Source organism: Caretta caretta, chromosome 20, assembly GCF_965140235.1.
Source record: "Caretta caretta isolate rCarCar2 chromosome 20, rCarCar1.hap1, whole genome shotgun sequence".
NCBI lineage: Eukaryota > Metazoa > Chordata > Testudines > Cheloniidae > Caretta > Caretta caretta.
This window is the reverse complement of record NC_134225.1, coordinates 21,342,471-21,360,548: the sequence shown is the minus strand read 5'-3', so window position 1 is coordinate 21,360,548 and position 18,078 is coordinate 21,342,471. Positions and strand designations below refer to the sequence as shown.

The following is an 18,078-nucleotide window of genomic DNA, read 5'->3' as shown; positions in this document are numbered from 1 at the left end:
TTGCCCTGGGGTTCCTGGGCAGAGTTCTCCTCCTCCACTGTGGTGCAGAGGGTAAGTCAGTTGGGTATTTCACCCCAGGAGGGGCAGCATGGAGATTGAGAGGAAGGATGTGTAGTGGTTAGGGCACTACCTAGAATTCAAAGATGCAGGTTCAATTCCCTGCTCTGCTACCTACTCCCTGGATGACCGTGGGCAAGTCACTTAGCCACTCCGTGCCTCAGTTCCCCATCTGTACAATGGGGATAATAGCCCTGCCCTGCCTCACAGGGGGGTGAGGAGGATTAATACATAAAAGATGGTGAATGCTTAGATATTGTAGTGATGGGGGCCAGACAAGTAAGAAAATCTTACAGGAGAGATGCTACTTAAATCTCATCCTGAGCAAAACGCAGCATAACATTGTGTAGCAGGATGGCTGTTCTAACTGGCAACTTGAGCAGAATTCTCACTGCTCCTTCTGGGCCAGTTGCTGAACTTTGTTCAGCTTACAGCTAAGCATGAGGCCATGCATTCTGCTTATGAAGAATGAGTCAGGGTGTGGGGGGAGAGATCCTCCAGACACTTGGAAGGTCACTGGCATCTCGCCAGCGATCGTGGTTTGGTTCTGGGACCAGTCGAGAGACATCCCCCAAAGCAGAAAGTGAATGCACTCAGGAAACGGAAGTGGGATGTTACGAAGGGGCGGGCTCCGTTGAGGTTTCATTCACGCATGCCCAACCTGAACCCCAGCACTACGGCAAAGAGCGCAACGCTCCCCACACCGCCAGGCAAACTAATACACACCTGATCTTGGGGCTGCAGTGCTTGAAGAACTGAAGGAATTTTGGAATCATGATGTTCAGGGGTCGATTCAGAGCATCGCTGTCCAGGAGTTCGGAAGAATCCTCACAGATCTTCTGCAAGGCACCAAAGGCCCCCTAAACACAACAGACTCGTCAGCTCACTCACAGAAGGGTCCACAAGGGAAGAAGATATGTTACAGCCATGTAAATAAGAACCCCAGGTTACTGAGAATTCCTCTAATCCAGAGGTTCTCAAACTGTGGGTCGGGACCCCTTGGGGGTCACGAGGTTATTACATGGGGGTTTGCAAACTGTCAGCCTCCACCCGAAACCCCGCTTTGCCTCCAGCATTATAATTGTGTTAAATATGTAAAGAAGTGTTTTTAATTTAAAGGGGGGGGGGGGGGAGTCCGCACACAGAGGCTGGCTATGTGAAAGGGGTCACCAGTACAAGAGTTTGAGAACCAATGCTCTAATCCAAGATTCCTTTTTAGCCTTCCCTCAGAACCTCAGCCAACTACCCCAGAAAGCAGCCAGTGAAGGGCCCAATTAAACTGAGGGTTCTTGCAAGAACCTGGATCTTCAGATCTTGTGCTATCACACAGCACATTCTGTCCTTCAGTGAGGATACTCCTGAAAGTGACACGGGCTAGCAGTCCGAACATCCCACTGGGAGCCAGGAGTTCTGGAGCCCCTCCCCCAGTTCTAGGGTTAACTCTGTGAGATCAGACAAGGCACAGCACCTCACTTTGCCCACCTGTAATAATCTAGGTATTTATCTAGCCTCCATCCCAGTTTCACCTGCACATCTCAAACTGGGAGGTATTCCTTAAGGCTGGGAAGTACTATCCCACCACAGCTGGGGAAACGGATGCACAGAGAGATTTGGCTAAAGTCTCACAGGGAGTCTGTGGAGGAACTGAGATTAGCACCAGATCTTCAGAGTCCCAGACCAGTGCCCCACCCCAAAGCTGGCAGCTGACTGCAGAGTGAAAGGGAAGATTGATGTTTTTATGGTGCTCGGGAGAACAATGCAAAAATAGCTTTGTACAGACACACGCAGGTGAAATCTAAACTCAACCCATGAGTGTTTACAAAGAAGGGATGGAAAATGTAGCCTGGCTGCTTGTGTACTGCTGTTAGCATTCCCAGACCCAGCGATGTCTTATACAAACGCCAAGCACAATGGCTACCATTAAAGTTGCGGTGATAACCATAGCTATGTAGAAGGCAATGCTATCACCATCATAAACCTGAGGAAGGCAGCATGGTCTAGAGGGTACGTCACTGGACGACCTGCGTTGTGACCTTGGGCTTCTCACTCTGTGCCTCAGTTTCCCCCACTCACCCTTTCTCTTGTCTATTTAGACTGTAAACTCTTTGGAACAGGGATCACCACTCTCCCTGGCAACTTGAGATGGAAACAAATTGGGGTTTCACTGTGACTAGACAGTAACTGAACCCAAGGGTGTGCCGCTGCAGAAGGTGGGAAAGTACTTGGCAGCTCCTTGCAAGATTTAGCCTTATCTGCATCTCTGCTTTGCACAGAATCCAAGAGTTTCACAACTAAACCCCTTGACCCCTCCCCTGATCGCTTTGGGAAGGTATGCATTTCAAAGGCCAGACAAGGCAATGTAAATGCTATTAAGCAAGGACAGTCTAAGCCCTTGTCTATGTAGGGAAACCGAGTGGATAGCCTTAGCAGAATAGCTAACATGAGTGCTAGGAGGAGTTCTGTCCATTTCCTGTTCTCCTTATGTCCCCCCCAGGTCATCCTGACTCCAAGATGGAAGGATCAGGACTGCCGGGGCGGGGGAAGGTGCAATTTGCCCTGGGCCTCCCTTTGAGAGGGCCTCCAAACTAAGTGGCATTGCAACCTGGTGCTAAGACCCTCTGTGACTGGTCACAACACCACTCACTCAAGTTTGACCCAGCCGTCCTCCATTATGACAGAGGGGCAGCTGAGCCAAGCCTGCAGTGGGGAGCTGGGACCATTCCCCTGAGCAGGAGCCACCACTCAGGGGTGACCTTGCTCTCCAGCATCCCCATCCCAAGTGGTTTTTGTTTTCGTTGGTTTTTTCCTTTTTTTTTTTTGGTGGGGGGGAGGGGAGGGAAGAGTGGGGGTCTCCACTTTCAGATTTTGCCCCAGGCCCTGAAAAATGCCCGTGCAGCCCTGTGAAGGACAGTACTTTACCCCACCCCAGTGTTTTCCATCTGAGGAATTCCAAGTGCGCTCCCCTCACAGAACCCGTGTCTAAGTATTTACCTTGTCTACCAGTGATGTTAGTGAAAAATGAGATGTTTCGGGGGGGTGCGGTCAGCAGGGGGAATCACACTGGGGACCTCTAGATCTAACAGCACGAACTTCTACTCTCTGGGCTAGAAGACCAAGGTTTGTCAGCTCAAAAGCTATACAGACTCATGAACTATGTATTCTGGTTCAGTCCGACGGCTAGAGAACCACACTCCATACGTGTGGGTTACATTAGGAAAGCAGACCCATTTTACAGAGGGGAAACTGAGGCATAATACCATAATACAGAAACATGGACATTTATCCCTATGGGAACCAGACTGAGATTCGATAACTCAGTTCACTTCAGGGCCACCCAGCCGGGCTGGATTTGAGCAGGTGACAGAGTTCGCCTTCTATACGCCCAAGTTGAGAGAGACCCTGATGTAATCCCGTGGCCTCCTCTCCTCCGACATTGTCTTACCTCACACGTGTTGTAGTCTTCAGAGTTCAGCAAGTTGCATAGCTGCGGCAGGAGCTCTGGCCACATCTGAAGCTCCCCCTTGGAAGCTATGGTGGTAATGAGAATCCCTGCCAGTTGGAAACACACAACATTTCACTCCTCATGCAAAGCTTTGGCTGGTCAAATCAAGTGTTCCACTCATTCAGTCTCTCAAGGTCATTTACACACACACCCAGGGGAGGTGTCATTTCCCACCCCAAATAGGCATTATCACGATCCCCTCCTCAACGCCTGCTCTAACACAGTGGGTTTAATCAGGCCCCCAATCCCATAGAACCAGACTACAGTCAGACCCTTCTATCTGTCTGCCACCCCTTTAGCAGTAAGAAGGGCAGGTCAGTTCTTTCCAGGAACCACGCGTTCCAGAAGCAGCGATGCTACCAGACCTGCTAGGCAAAGATCAGGACCGGAGGCTTCTACACAAGATGATTCCCGAGCATTAGATAAGCACACCCGCCTCATTAGAGACACTTTCTTGCTCCACATCTGTTCTGTGCACTTTTGACACACGTGCACTCATTTTACTGACTTCAACCTGACCTACAATTAAAGTTTTACCCGCATAACTAGATCAGTGAAAGGCGTGATTATTTTAGCAACAGATCTGCTGGTAGAAGCCCTAATACAGACACTGTATAAGGGGCTTTATATCAGTGTAACTGCATCTACATTAGGAGACAGGTTTACTGCTTTAGTTATGCCAGCATAGTTAAGCCACCACACTTGAGGGTAGACCAGGCTAGAGTGTTTTATTCCTACTGGCCTTGCAGGAAGCGTACAGGAGAGCAAGCGGGGCTGTATCCCACCTCCTGCATCAGCTAAGTTCCCATCACCGATTCTTCATTGCTGGTAAAGCAGGAAGAACTCAGCACCAGCAATTAGAAAAATCCTCTCCCGACAAGGAGACGACACAACATGGGACATTGATGATTTTCCATGGCAGCAAACACAGCCTCGCTTTAATGGGATCATTACAATATACGCCTCTCCCCTACATGCAAATTAACTTACATGACATAAGCGAGTGCCTGTAAACGCTACTTGAAACTGGACTCACTTCCTACAGTGCAACCCAGTCTCTTCCCCACTGCTCTTACCGATAGTGGCTCGGATAAGAGAGGAAGCGTCACCAATGTTGTTCAGACATTCCTGTTTAATGAACTCCGCCACGGGCTGGGGGAAGCTCTGGTAGTGTGCCTTCACATTGTTCTTCAGGATCAGCCCACTGAGCGAGCGAGTCGGTTCATCTGGTTTGAGAGAATTTTTGGAAGGGTGGGGGGGGGGGGGTAAGAGAAAATTAAAAAATTCCATGAACAGCTGTTGCTGCTCACCTCACAGGTGGCTGCTTAACTGTGAGTGACTGGGTAAGAAGAGATTCCTGTACATATCTAATCTGTTGAACACTCTGACATGCTGTAGGGTGAAAGGATGACAAGCACGTGGGTTTGCTGCCCAGGTACAGATGCCTATAATCTCAATGCAGGCAAAGGTTTAGGATGCAGCTATCTGCCTTTTGTTGTTATATTCACACTATACCTTCATCTACAAACACAGTGACTTGCCATTCCTCTTCGAACACAACCCCCGCTTCGCAATGCACTCCAAGGCTTTGCATTACCCTGAGACAGAGTGCCAGCCCCATTTTGAAGAGGCCCAAAATGAGCAGGAGGTGAACTCAGTCACTGAAGAGGTCTCAGCAAGTTCAGCTGGGAATAGAAGCCAGGAATACTGGCTCCCAGTGCCCCTATTGTAACCACTAGCCCACAATCTCTCCCACAGCTGGGAACAGAACACTGTACTCTCAGCTTGGAGAGGAAGGCTGGTCCAGTGGTTAGAGCGCTAGCCTGGGCCATGGATTCAATTCCTACTCCACCTGAGTGATCTTGGGCAAGCCATTTAGCCTCATCATGCCTCAGTTTCCCATCTGTACAATGGGCATAACAGCGCCTCCCTGCCTCATGAGGTGTGTGCGTGAGAAAGATTATGAGGCATCCAGATACTATGGTGATGGGGGGCATATCAGTACATACCAATCACAGACTTCCCATCTCCTGCTCAACTACTGACCAAGTCTCCCTCTCACAGTGAGGCAGAGAACCTAGGCACCCCAGATCCCTACTCTGAGCACCACCTCAAAGTTCTTAGGAAAGTCAGTAACTTGCCATAGAGCCTCTTTTTTTTTTTTGCAACACCACCTGTGGAAAAATCATTAACTTACAGCTATTCACAAGGAAACATCTGCAGACATTTCAAGTTTACCAGATACTCCAGCAAGAACCTTGATGGGCTTCAGGTGTCAGGCCGAGATCAGATACAAGCTCATTTAAAAAGCAAGGGGGCCTACCTCAGATGTGTCTGTGGAGCACCATCCCCACCAGGAAACCCACCTCCCAACACTCAATTTTTTATTGGCACGTTCACATGAGTTATCCCAACAAACCCCAGTTGAGGAATTTTGCATACAAGACACACTTAGTGGCATAGGGACAAGTCCCCGTGCATCTTCCATCCACTTTCATCACAGCAGGTAACGTACCTTCCGATTTCAGCCGTGTCAATACAAATATCAGGTAGTTATTGAAGTCGGGGAATTGGTTCAATTGCTTCAGTTTCTACAGCGCTAAGTTAAAGAAAAAGGCGCTCAGCCCAGACAGGGATTTTAAAGGAAGGCTGATGCACAGCATCTGTCTGGACTTTGCAACAGGAAGGACCAGATGGGTGCCCTGCCAAGCTGCATGTCAGTGACACAGATTCTTCTAAGATACAAAAATAAATCCACAGACAGGAGTACGAAAATTCTTTCCCCCCCCCCCCCCCATTTTAAGGCTATGCAAGGCACCTCGACTTACAGGGTATTAGTTTTCAGCACAGCTTACACAGCAATGAGCTAGGGAAGCAAACATACACAACTTGGTTCTGCAAAGACTTTCTAGAGCGTAGCCTGGCTTATTCCAAGGATACATCTTGGACAACCCGCTGCGTGGCAGTGTTAGGAGACTGGGAATCTTTGAGTAACTGCAGCACTTGCTGTAGTCCCTGCTCATCTGGCTGCCAATCCATGGTGCAGAGCTGTAACTACACAGGAAGGAAAAGAGGTTAATGACACTACATTCAGAGCATCTCACTAAACTGCAACGAAGATCATAAGGCATTGCAGAACTCTGGCTGTCAGCCAGGATGGACCTGCACTAGCTATGACTGGACACAGCTCTGATCCATGAGCAGACGGCTCCGTAAGAAAAGGATTTCTCAATGCACGTAGGTCCTTCCTACCTTCATACAGAGGAAAGAAAAGTTTCTGCTGCTTCTGCAGGAACGAGACTTACTGAAAATGCTATTTTTGTTTTAAAGTTTGGAGGGTGGGTTTAGTGGGGATAATATTAGCATAACTTATCACAGAGCTAGAGCACCATCCAAAGCACATTTAAATCAATGGAAGTCTTCCCAGGAGCTTCAGTGGCTGCTGGATCGGGCCCTCTGCTCCCCCAGCAGCATCACATCCATCTCCAGGGAAGTACAGGTCTAGGAATAATGGCAGGGAAACCGATGGTGAAAGTTTAGGTTGAAAATGGGAAAGGTTTCCTTATTGCAAGGGATCTACTGCAATGTGGAATTAATTTCTCAAGGGAAGCACCATCATTTGGGATATTTAGAATTGGACTGGAGAACAAACTACTGGGGGGAATCCCCCAAACTTCTATGGTCCCCCAAATGCTTATCACCAGGAAACTTAGCCAAATGGGGAGTTCAGCGAAAGGGGAGCACTCAGTGGATTATGAGATGAAGAGATTTGGGGGGGGGGGCATGCCCTCATCGTCTCTCCCTTGAAAATAAGTTAGTGGGAGTTTTCATGGAATCCAGTGCTCACAACCCAGAGAGACACGTGGAGAGAGACTGAGCCTCCACCCTCACCATTTCCTCTCTGCCCCACCCTTTTCAGGGTAGACCCCACTTCCTCCTAACCCACCACCGCTCTGGGCCTGCCTTTTCTAAACAGCCCCCCTTACCAGTCCCTACTGATCCAGCCTCAAATCCCAAGCTTCAGGATGAGGCAAATTCTCGGGGTTACCTTGCATGGTGCCATTTGGGCTGGTGGGAAAGAAGAGAGGGTCCCATCTTCCCACAGCCCTGAGGCAAGACCACCCCGGCCCTCAGCCCAGAAAGAGGAACAGGCCCGGGACCCATCCATAGTTCCCTGCCCCAAATGCTTCTTTCCTGCCCCGCACCCTACATCCTCCAGTGACTGCCCCCAACCCCAATCTCACCCTGGAGCCTTCCCAACCCCAAATAGCTCATCCCTCCCCGCAGCCACCCTGTGAGACTCCCCCCCCCCCACCTCTGGGCTCCATCCTGGCCTCCCTGCATTTGATCTCCCATCGAACCCCCTTCCACCCGGGCTTACCCAGTTTGCCCCCCCCCCGCTCCTCCCGCCCCCCATCCTCTCCCCTCCCGCCCCCCTCCCCCGCCTGCTCCTCCCGCCCCCCCATCCCCTCCCCGCCTGCTCTTCCCGCACCCCCATCCCGCCCCCCTCCCCCGCCTGCTCCTCCCGCCCCCCCATCCCCTCCCCGCCTGCTCCTCCCGCCCCCCCATCCCGCCCCCCTCCCCCGCCTGCTCCTCCCGCCCCCCCATCCCCTCCCCGCCTGCTCCTCCCGCCCCCCCATCCCGCCCCCCTCCCATCCCGCCTGCTCCTCCCGCCCCCCCATCCTCTCCCCGCCTGCTCCTCCCGCCCCCCCATCCCGCCCCCCTCCCCCGCCTGCTCCCCCTCCGGGGTTCCTCAGCTCCCCCAACGCCCGCCCCTCCCCGGCTCCCCGCGCCTAGGCGGCCACGCTGCCCCCGCCCGCCTCTCGCAGGCCCCGGCGGGCGCTGCGGCCTAGCCGGCCCGGCGCGGCGGTACCTGCCCGGCTGCCAGGGGCGGGCGCGGCGGCCTCTCTCGCTCTGGCGGCGGCTCCGGCTGCCCGGCCCAGGAGGGCGGCGGCGGCGGCGGCGGCGGCGGCGGCAAAACGAGGCGAACGCGACACGCGGGCGCTGACCCCGGCCGGCCGCCGTTCCCCGCCCGCTGGCGGCCGCACCACGTGACGTGAGGGAGGGAAACTGAGGGAGGGTCACGTGCTGGGGAAAGAAACGGGCACCGGTCACGTGATAAGAGGAAGGGGCAGGCTCGGCTCCCAAAGAGAGGTCGTAGCCACGCCCCCTTCCCTCAATCTGTTGAACCAAGCTGTGATTGAAAGGTGGAGCCAGGACGCCTGGGTTCTATCCCTGGGTGGGGAGCGGGGTCTCGCGGTTAGCGCTGGGAGCCAGGACGCCTGGGTTCTAGCACCAGCTTTGGAAGGGGAATGGGATTTAGGGGTTATTTGTATTACAGTAGCATCTAATCCAGTGGCTCTCAAACTTTTATACTGATAGCAAGCCTCTGTGTGCAACCCCCCCTTACAAATTAAAAACACTTCTTTACATATATAACACTATTATAAATGCTGGAGGCAAAGCAGGGTTTGGGGTGGAGGCTGACAACTTGCAACCCCCCCATGTACTAAGTTTGTGACCCCCGAGGGGTCCTTACCCCCAGTTTGAGAATCTCTTATCTAACCTGTCAGATGTGTTGTACATACCTGAGGCCTGGTCTCCACAGTCATACAGGTTTAACTATAGGTGTCATTTTTAAACTAACTTTGGTTAAATTGCTACAACAGTGGAAGATGCACAGGCTGGGAGCAGAAATTGAGGCACAGAGAAAGGAAGTGACTTGCCCAGGGTCACATTGCAGGTCAGTGGCAGAGCCAGAATAGAACCCAGGTGTCCTGAGTCCAAAGGCGGATGGATTATGGTTTTGTGGGGCCCTGGGCCAGCCCAAGAGGGACCCCTCCCCACCCCTTCTACCTGCAGTCCCAATCTCTCCCCCCACCACCACTCGTACTGGGAAAATGGGGTCAGGGCGTAGGGACTTGTCCATCTCCACCCACCCACCTGGTGCTCCTGCTGGGGAGCAGGGTTGCGGCACGGGGGCTTGCCCCATTCTGCTTGCCCAGCACTCCTACCAGGGACCCTGCTCCCCTAACAAACCAGCCCTGGTCAGTCACTCCCAGACCAGACAACCTTAACTCTGCCCTCTGTTTGATGCCAGCATGTGATGATCAATCTGCAATCGTATGAGACAAGGAAAAGAAAAAATCTTCCAGGCTTTCTTCATGCACCCTGAAAAGCAAATGAGGGGCAAGTGGGTAGGATCAAGGCAGGAGAAAGTGGCGCATTTAGTCCAAGGTTAGGTATATTCCCAAATTATGAAGGTCATGTGGGGTGAATCAAATCGATTCCCAAATGGATTTTCACCAGTACATCCACCCAAGGAACAAAATGCTGTCAGCCTTTTGTCACTGGGGGGATATGGGGGGCCCCCTTCTTTACACCCCCTCTCATCCCTTCCACACTGCCACCTTCCCCTCTTCTCCCCTTTCCCCAGCCCCTTCCTCACAGCCTGTTTTCCCGACCCAGCCACTCCCTGCTCTGCCCCCTTCCTCACTGCCCATCCTCTTTCCTACCCCCCTGCCCTCCCCTTCCTCGCTGATGCTCCCCCTCCCAAACCCACACGCTCTCCCCTCTACGCACGCGCGGAGCCCCGCCAAGGGCGCCAGGACTCCAATTCCCGTGATGCCCCGGGACGGAGGGCTGTACCATTGCCAGGCGACGGGCGGGGGGGGGAGCGGACGGCGTCGCTCTCTGCCCCTACCTCTCCCCCCAGCGGAGGGCCGGGGGTGGCAGAGTCCGGCCGGGAGCCGGGCCCGCCGGGCGGGGATGGGGAACTGCCTCTCCTCGCAGGCGGCCGATGACCTCTCGCTGCTCAACGACTCGGGGGACGGGGCCAGCCTGGGGCCCGGGGACCCGCCGCCCCCCCCGGCTCCACCCCCCTACCAGGTACGGGGCGGGGGAGCCTGGCGGGACTGGGGGGGCGGCCCGAGGGGGCGGGGGAGCCTGGCGGGCCATGGGGGGATTGGGGGGCCATAGGGGGAGCGGCCCGAGGTGGTGGGGGAGCCTGGCGGGCCATGGGGCCCGTGGGCGGACTGGGGGGCCATAGGGGGAGCAGCCCGAGGGGGCGGGGGAGCCTGGTGGGCTATGGGGCCTGTGGGGGGACTGGGGGGCCATAGGGGGAGCGGCCCGAGGGGGCTGGGGGGCCATGGGGGGGCGGCCCGAGGGGGCGAGGGAGCCTGGCGGGCCGTGGGGGGACTGGGGGGCCATAGGGGGAGCGGCCCGAGGGGGTGGGGGAGCCTGGTGGGCCATGGGGCCTGTGGGGGGACTGGGGGGCCATAGGGGGAGCGGCCCGAGGGGGTGGGGGAGCCTGGCGGGCCATGGGGCCCGTGGGGGAACTGGGGGGCCATAGGGGGGGCGGCCCGAGGTGGTGGGGGAGCCTGGCGGGCCATGGGGCCCGTGGGCGGACTGGGGGGCCATAGGGGGAGCAGCCCGAGGGGGCGGGGGAGCCTGGTGGGCTGTGGGGGGACTGGGGGGCCATAGGGGGAGCGGCCCGAGGGGGCTGGGGGGCCATGGGGGGGGCGGCCCGAGGGGGCGAGGGAGCCTGGCGGGCCATGGGGGGACTGGGGGGCCATAGGGGGAGTGGCCCGAGGGGGTGGGGGAGCCTGGTGGGCCATGGGGCCTGTGGGGGGACTGGGGGGCCATAGGGGGAGCGGCCCGAGGGGGTGGGGGAGCCTGGCGGGCCATGGGGGGACTGGGGGGCCATAGGGGGGCGGCCCGAGGTGGCGGGGGAGCCTGGCGGGCCATGGGGCTTGTGGGGGGACTGGGGGCCATAGGGGGGGCGGCCCGAGGTGGTGGGGGAGCCTGGCGGGCCGTGGGGGGACTGGGGGGCCATAGGGGGAGCGGCCCGAGGGGGTGGGGGAGCCTGGTGGGCCATGGGGCCTGTGGGGGGACTGGGGGGCCATAGGGGGAGCGGCCTGACACGGCGAGGGAGCCTGGCGGGCTACGGGGCTTGTGGGAGGACTGGGGGGCCATAGGGGGAGCGGCCGAGGAGGCCGTGGCAGGGGGAGGAGCTTGGGGAGCCATGGGGCCCATGGGGGGCTATGGGAGCCTGGGGAGCTATGGGGCCTGTCGGGGGGCGGCCCGATGGGGAGTATGGGGGCAGGGGAGACAGAGGGGCGGCCCATGGGGGGGAGGGCAAGGGAGAGGCAACGCCGGGAAAGTATGGGGGGAGCCTTGGGGTGGCCTGTAGGGGAAGGAGGGGCTCATGGGCTGGGGGGGAGCTGTAGGGAGCAGTTGGGGGTTGGCTTGGGGTAGGGGGGACCGAAGCCTATGGGGGTGTTCCCAGGAGAGGGATGTATTCAGAGGTGTGGCCCATGGGGCAGGTGGGTTGCCAGGAGAGGTGAGAAGCTGGGAGGCTGAGCTGGGAGGAGGGGGCTACCGCTTATGGGGATGGGATTCTGGGTGGGGAGGGAGGCTGCGCTATGGCCTATGGGAGAAGCTCGCTATGCAACTAGTGGTGTGACCCCTGGGGAGTATGGGGGTTTGCAACCCCGTGGGGGGGAGGGCTCTTGGGGTAGCTGGCTCTGCAGTTGGGGGAGGGGAGCAGCAAGGGGTGTGGTCCATGGAGCAATTCTGGGGGTGGGGGTGCGGCTCATGTGATGTGCTGGGAGTGGCCCAGCGTGGGCTTCCTTTGGGAAGGGTACTAGATGAGGGTGGGGTGATGTCTCCTACCTGACTTAGCCAGCAGCACTCCCAGTCCTGTATGGGCGCATGGCTGGGCACCAGGGGCCAGCAGGATCCCCCCAGGAACTCCTGGGTTCCAGGCTTATTCTCTTCCCCTTGCCAGCCTTTGGCAGGCGCTGGCTTTGGACATGGGCCTCTGGCATTCCCCGAGAAGCCAGGCTGTATTTCCGACCAGCTCCCATCAGCACCTCCTGCAAACTGGGAGCCAGAGAATCCTGGCTTGTCCAGATTGGGATTGTCTCCATGGGCTATTTCCAGGCCTTTGGTCCTAGTCTGAAACACCCCAAGCAATGGGGCTTCTCACAGTCTCCCTTGGGCAGACTGTATCCTGATACTCGGCCTACACTGTGCTCAATTTCAGCCTAGCTCCACCCTAAACATTCCTCTCCCAGCTTGGTGTCTCCACCCTGAAGACACAGCTGTCTCCTGGGTGCTGTAGAAACGCCTAGTTAGATTGGAAGAGATCTGCCCAATGCTCAGAGCCATGTAAACTCTAAAGCCGTGTCTACACTCGCACTTATGTTGGCAAAACTTTTATCACTCGGTGTGGAAACCCGCCCCCGGCGTTGCCTGCACAAGGGCTTGGATGCACAGCGCTCTGTTGGCGTCTCCCACTGATGTAGCTTCATTGAGCTGGTTTTATTCTGTCGATGGGAGAGCTCCCTCCCATCGGCATATTGTGGCTATGCAAGTGATCTTACAGCGGTACAGCTGTGCTGCTGAAAGCTTGTAAGTGTAGACATGGCCTAAGGCACCTATGGCCTTAGTAGAGATACACCAGATGGGTCTGAAGCCGCATAAACAGCCCAGTCAGTGTTTTCTGTCATTTGTAGGGGGAGGAACGTGTATTACACACTGCGGGTTGGAGGAGGGAATAGCATGTGTGTTTCTGGATGAAGGGCTTGACCCTGTGCCACTCAGATCATGGCATCCGGCTGGGTCTCTGGCCTGGCGTTTTTTCAGGAGCAGCACTGGCGTTCTCCATTGGTGCTTGAGTTCAGTAACACCATGAAGAACTGTCCACAGCCCTGCGGTGGGAGGCAAAGGACAGGGCTCTGAAAACTCCCCTTTCTCATGATGTCTGTAGAAACCTTGACACCAGCTAGGCAGCAGCTGTGCTGACTGCATTGCTTGTTATGCTGAGAAGTCTGGTTTCCTTGGGCTTCCCTTTCTGTCTATATCCATCTGTCATCCCTTGTCTTACACTTGGATTGGAAGCTCTTTGGACCAAGGACTCTCTTTTCTGGTCTGTTTGTACAGCACCTAGCACATTAGGATCCTGATCCGTGATTGGGGTACTGGATGCTACTGTAATACACCTAAATAATGTACAGCACCTTGCACACTGTGGTCTTGATCCAGGACTGAGGCTCCTGCTTGGATAGACTGCAAAATGAACTCCTTAAATAGCATAATAGAAATGCCAGGCCAGAAGGAACCTCAAGAGGTCATCTAGTCCAACTCCCCCCATGCTGAGGCAGGGTTGAGTCTACCTAGCCCATCCCTGCCCGGTTTGTTTTCTCTTAAAATCAGGAGGAGGGGGGACGTTCAGCCCTGGGTGCCTGTTACCAGGGGAGTGAGCTCTTGTCTTTTGATTTTGAAGGAACATGAGCCGATCCCAGTGTATCACCCCACGCCGAGCCAGACCCGACTTGCCACACAGCTAACGGAAGAGGAACAGATCCGAATCGCCCAGCGGATCGGGCTGATACAGCACCTGCCCAAAGGGATCTTCGATCCGGGCACGGAACCATCGGAAAAAAAAGTGAAAGAGTAAGTCCTTTGCGTCGGACACCCTTCGTTTCCTCTCTTAGCCCGGCCTGAGCTGATGGCAATCACCATAAAGCTGAACAATCTGCCCCTAATGCATGTCTAAACAGTCCTTAGAATTTACTGCCTTAGTTTGCAGTAACTCCAAAATTGTCATGGAAACTTCCCAGGCTTGGCAGAAAATCCACTCACCCCTCGAGGGAAAACAACTGACTAGCTCCAAGCCTGTGGTATTACACAAGGCTGGATGACGTCTGCCTAGAATGGAAAGTCTTTGAGGACCGAGTCCTTGTCTTCATACCTCTTTGCTAGAGCAGCCAGCCCGCAGTTTGCCCTCTGCAAATATTTGTCTATCCAGTGGGCTGATCCCACTTCTTCCAGACAGCTCCACTTTATCTTCAAACCCTTTCTCAAACATAACCAAGCCTCCATGAAAGCTACTGCTTGTTAAGTTTTGCGTTTCAGAGTTCAGCTGGTATTTGAGAGAGTCTCCCATTGGAGGGCTGAGGTGGGAAGTAACCCGTTTTTTCTGTTTAGAATAGGGCGCTGGTTGTACTCTCAGTTGTCTCTCATAGAGCTTAAGGTCAGAAGGGACCATTAGATAGCCTAGTCTCACCTCCTGTATATTACAGGCCATTAAAGCATTTCAGTCGTCAGGAGACTAAACTCTGCTCCAGGCAGAGAACAGGCGAGAGATCAAGCTGCCATCGTGCCCAAGGCTCCTGCAATGGCAGGGAATTGATGACCGATGCCTAGATTTCAAATGCTTGAGGAGTTTTCCTGTAGGGGTCAGGAAATCAAACCGGAAAACTGTCCAGTCCAAAAGCCAGTGTATTAAACTTACAGGCATGTGAAAATGAGACTGGAAATCACTTTGCTAGCCTATCTGTTTGCCAACACCTGTTCATCTGGATTCACCCTGCTCAGATAGATGTAGCAGCCCCTACTACATAGATGTGGCCGGGGGGGGAGAGGATCGCTTTCACCTTCCTTGGAAGCAGCTAGTCCGGGGCGCTGTGGGAGGTAGAATACTGGTCTGATGCAGCCTTGCCTTGCCTGGCATCAAGTCCAGAGGCATTTGATTGTACTCAACTCTGTGCATCAGCTTATTGGGTCAAGACTCCTCCCTCTGAGCATGCCCAGGCTGGGAATCTCTATATGCTGCTCTGCCGGAAGAAAGGGGCTTTTCTCTCTTCCCAGGGCTCATGGGAAGCAGAGCATGAAGTAGAGCGGCCTCAAGGCTACTCTAGCTTGACAGGCCCCTGAACATAGGAGGGGTAAAGCCCCCAGGGCATGGATGGAGACAGTGGGGTCAGGTATCTCCCCTGCAGCTGGCAAGCTAACAGCACTTCCCCTCTCTCTGGCCACAGGTGTGTGATCTGCATGCTGGATTTTGTGTACGGAGACCCCATCCGGTTCCTGCCCTGCCTGCATATCTACCACGTGGATTGCATCGACGACTGGCTGATGCGCTCCTTCACCTGTCCCTCCTGCATGGAGCCGGTCGATGCTGCTCTGCTGGCCTCCTACGAGACTAATTGAGGCCAAGCGTTGTTGTTGTGGCCCACGCTAATGCTTTGAGGCTGGTGGTGCGGGGGGGAAGTTGGACAAGTGTGGAGGGCTGGGAGCTTTTCGTTTTGCACACTCACTTTGGATACACCAAAGACTCCGGCAAGGAACTCCAACCCTGCTGCCTTGCAGATCATCCAGAGCCGTTAGAACGTGGCTCCGACTGAATGTCAGTTAAAAGCTGCCTCTTACAAGCTCTGTATTAGTGTGTCAGGCTGAGGTATTGAAAGTTCCCTTCCTGGGCCCTCCCAGAAAGCAGCACCTGCCCATTCCATGCAGCCTCTCCAAGTAGCTCCTTAGCGAGCATGGCCCGGCTCTGATGGGGATGGGAGGGAGGTGCTGTTCAGCTGCAGCCCCTGCGTGAGTGTGACAATATTAGCATAACGCAGAAGTGAAAGAGCAAGAGATAAACGGATGAGGTTAAATAAAAACAGGTACTGATCCCCTTGGTAACAAACAGAAGGTGCAAGAGCATAGAGGTGCTGGCTGCTCAAGATTGAGCTTGGTTAGGGATTTTTTCTGTTCCTCTCTGCTTTAAATAGTCACAACTCAGCTCCTTTAGCACCTGTTTTTCCCTTCCCCTGAGTGGGGGCAGTTGTGCTTAACCCCTTGACTGACTGAAACCAAACTGCCCACCCCCCAATGGGCTGGAATGATGAAAATAAGCCCCCAAGTGGCTCCCCACCCCCTGTTATTCAAACAGGAGTGCCTGAGAAGCAACCTTCTCCCTGTAGTGGGTGACTTTAAGAAGCAACATTACAGCAGGACTCTGCAATTCTAGCACAACAAAGGGCACCTGTGAAGGCGCTAACCTCCTTAGTGTAAATCTTGGGTTTGAGGAAGGGAAACCAAACCCTGCTCATTTTCTCTCTCCTGCTTTAGAGATTATTCTCACCAATCAGATAATGTTCTAATATTCCACCTGGCACATCTGCCTGAACAAAGCGATTTCCTGGAGGAATTTCTCTCACCCCCAAAAGGTTTTATAGCCCCAAAATAAATTATTTCCATTAAGCCAAATCTGCTTGGCGCAATGTGATTTTTATCGTGTCACAACTGAATGGTTTTAAATAACCGAATGCAGGTTTCTTCCCTAGTGCTATTTTAAGTGCGTTAAGTGTGTGCCAGGTAAAGGGCAGTTGCTTTTTGATGAATTTTCTCCTTTTTGAAGGTAGGGCAGCAATTAATTTGTTCCCTTTGAGATTGCAACTTTAATTCCAGTCATTAAACTCTACAGTATGCAGATCTGCTGCCTTAGCTGGCTTACAAGGCAGCAAAGACTAATCAAAACTACAAGAGTAGAAAATTGAAAACAGAGGCCACGTTTGCTCCATGAAATAGGAAGTTTTCTTTCGCATGATGGGAGCACCAGGAGCTTCCCTTGTTGCCTTGAGACTTAAACCTACCCTAGCGAAGCCAGCTTGTTTGCCTTCCACGCACTCGGCCATCAGATGCCCCTCGCCCTGCAGGAATTGACCCAGCCCACTGGGCTTTGCACAATTTTTTAGTGAGCTGCCAGTTGGATGGGCTGGCCTGTGCTCTGTTAGCAGTTCCCAGGTCAGAGGCGTGAAAGGGCTTTTCCAGTTATGTATTGTCCTTAACAAGGATTTAGCGCTTGAATGTCAAGACTGATGTACATTGCCTGGGAAATGAACAATAAAATAGATTGCCCGTGAGTGCTCGGCCATGTGGATTTCTGGTGGTGAGCCTCTCCTACTGTTCAGCCTCACAGCTTACAAAGGCCTAGGCACAGCACACACCTCTGAAGGAGGGACGTCAGCCCTAGGCCCCGGTGGGGAACAGAACCCCACAGCCCTGACAAGATGCAACACTAGACCACATTTAAGACTCCTGTAGCTATCTCTGTCACGACCACTTGCATCACTGCCTAGCCCATACAGGAGCCGCTACATCTACTGTCATGGTTTGCTGGGGGACAGCAATGTACTCCTCATGCAGCTGGAAATTGGTCAGGAGCATGGGCCTAAACTGTGCTCCTGATGGACCAGGTCACGTCACAGAGAATGGCAGTGCTAGCTGCTGGAATAGGATGTGCTTGTGGGAGATTTAACCTGGACCTGTGATCTCTTCACCCAAAACTGCTACCCACCCTCACAACGGCTTGCATCAGCTGTGGCTACCACCTCCTGCAGTATCTCTGACCATGTACACCACCTAGTTGTACATGGTCAGAGATACCCTTTGTCTTAGTTGAGGTCTCAAGGCTATATGTCTCCACTGCAGTTAACCTGGGGGAGCAGTGCCTGGGTGTGTGTCCCCAGCACTGAACCATGTCCTCTTGGTTTCTGCACTTGCCTGTGTGTCTGGGGACATATCTCTGGGTTCTCTGGGCTGAGATGCTCTGGGATTCCTTCCCAGTCAATTATGGGAGAAACTGTCTTTCCTTCAAGACAGGGAATTGGGGCAAGAGCATTGGAGGACAAGTAGCACCCAAGTACTTCAGCCTGCATCCTCACTGCAAAGCCTGGGGGTTC

General features: G+C 54.5%; 2 protein-coding genes across 4 annotated transcripts in view; one reads left to right on the top strand and one right to left on the bottom strand.

Moving 5' to 3' along the window:
• The window catches only part of TNPO2 (transportin 2), a 30,125-nt gene extending 21,578 nt beyond the window's left edge, over positions 1 to 8,547 (bottom strand). The window contains exons 1-6 of one of the 3 annotated variants that reach the window (XM_048832257.2): positions 8,433 to 8,547; positions 6,500 to 6,613; positions 6,075 to 6,150; positions 4,636 to 4,785; positions 3,500 to 3,606; positions 784 to 917 (exon numbers count right to left, since the gene is read on the bottom strand). In XM_048832257.2, the coding sequence (XP_048688214.1) occupies positions 784 to 917; positions 3,500 to 3,606; positions 4,636 to 4,785; positions 6,075 to 6,150; positions 6,500 to 6,598 (566 nt within the window). In that variant the 5' untranslated portion in view covers positions 6,599 to 6,613; positions 8,433 to 8,547. Of the gene's footprint in view, positions 1 to 783; positions 918 to 3,499; positions 3,607 to 4,635; positions 4,786 to 6,074; positions 6,151 to 6,499; positions 6,614 to 7,545; positions 7,568 to 7,607; positions 7,758 to 8,432 lie in introns of those variants that run through there. The other 2 variants (XM_048832256.2, XM_048832258.2) reach the window with 2 other exon arrangements.
• A 1,690-nt stretch (positions 8,548 to 10,237) lies between these two features.
• LOC125627772 (RING finger protein 11) lies at positions 10,238 to 17,259 on the top strand. Its single transcript, XM_048832262.2, has 3 exons — positions 10,238 to 10,447; positions 13,848 to 14,017; positions 15,385 to 17,259. Exons 1-3 carry the CDS (start codon positions 10,328 to 10,330, stop codon positions 15,554 to 15,556), a joined length of 462 nt encoding a protein of 153 aa, XP_048688219.1. The 5' UTR covers positions 10,238 to 10,327; the 3' UTR covers positions 15,557 to 17,259.
• The last annotated feature ends 819 nt before the right edge of the window (positions 17,260 to 18,078 follow it).

Coding starts and splice junctions, on each gene's coding strand:
- LOC125627772 (XM_048832262.2), top strand. CDS start 10,328: ATGGGGAACTGCCTCTCCTCGCAGGCGGCCGATGACCTCTCGCTGCTC. Junction 10,448..13,847: donor CGGCTCCACCCCCCTACCAG/GTACGGGGCGGG, acceptor TTGATTTTGAAG/GAACATGAGCCGATCCCAGT. Junction 14,018..15,384: donor TCGGAAAAAAAAGTGAAAGA/GTAAGTCCTTTG, acceptor CTCTGGCCACAG/GTGTGTGATCTGCATGCTGG.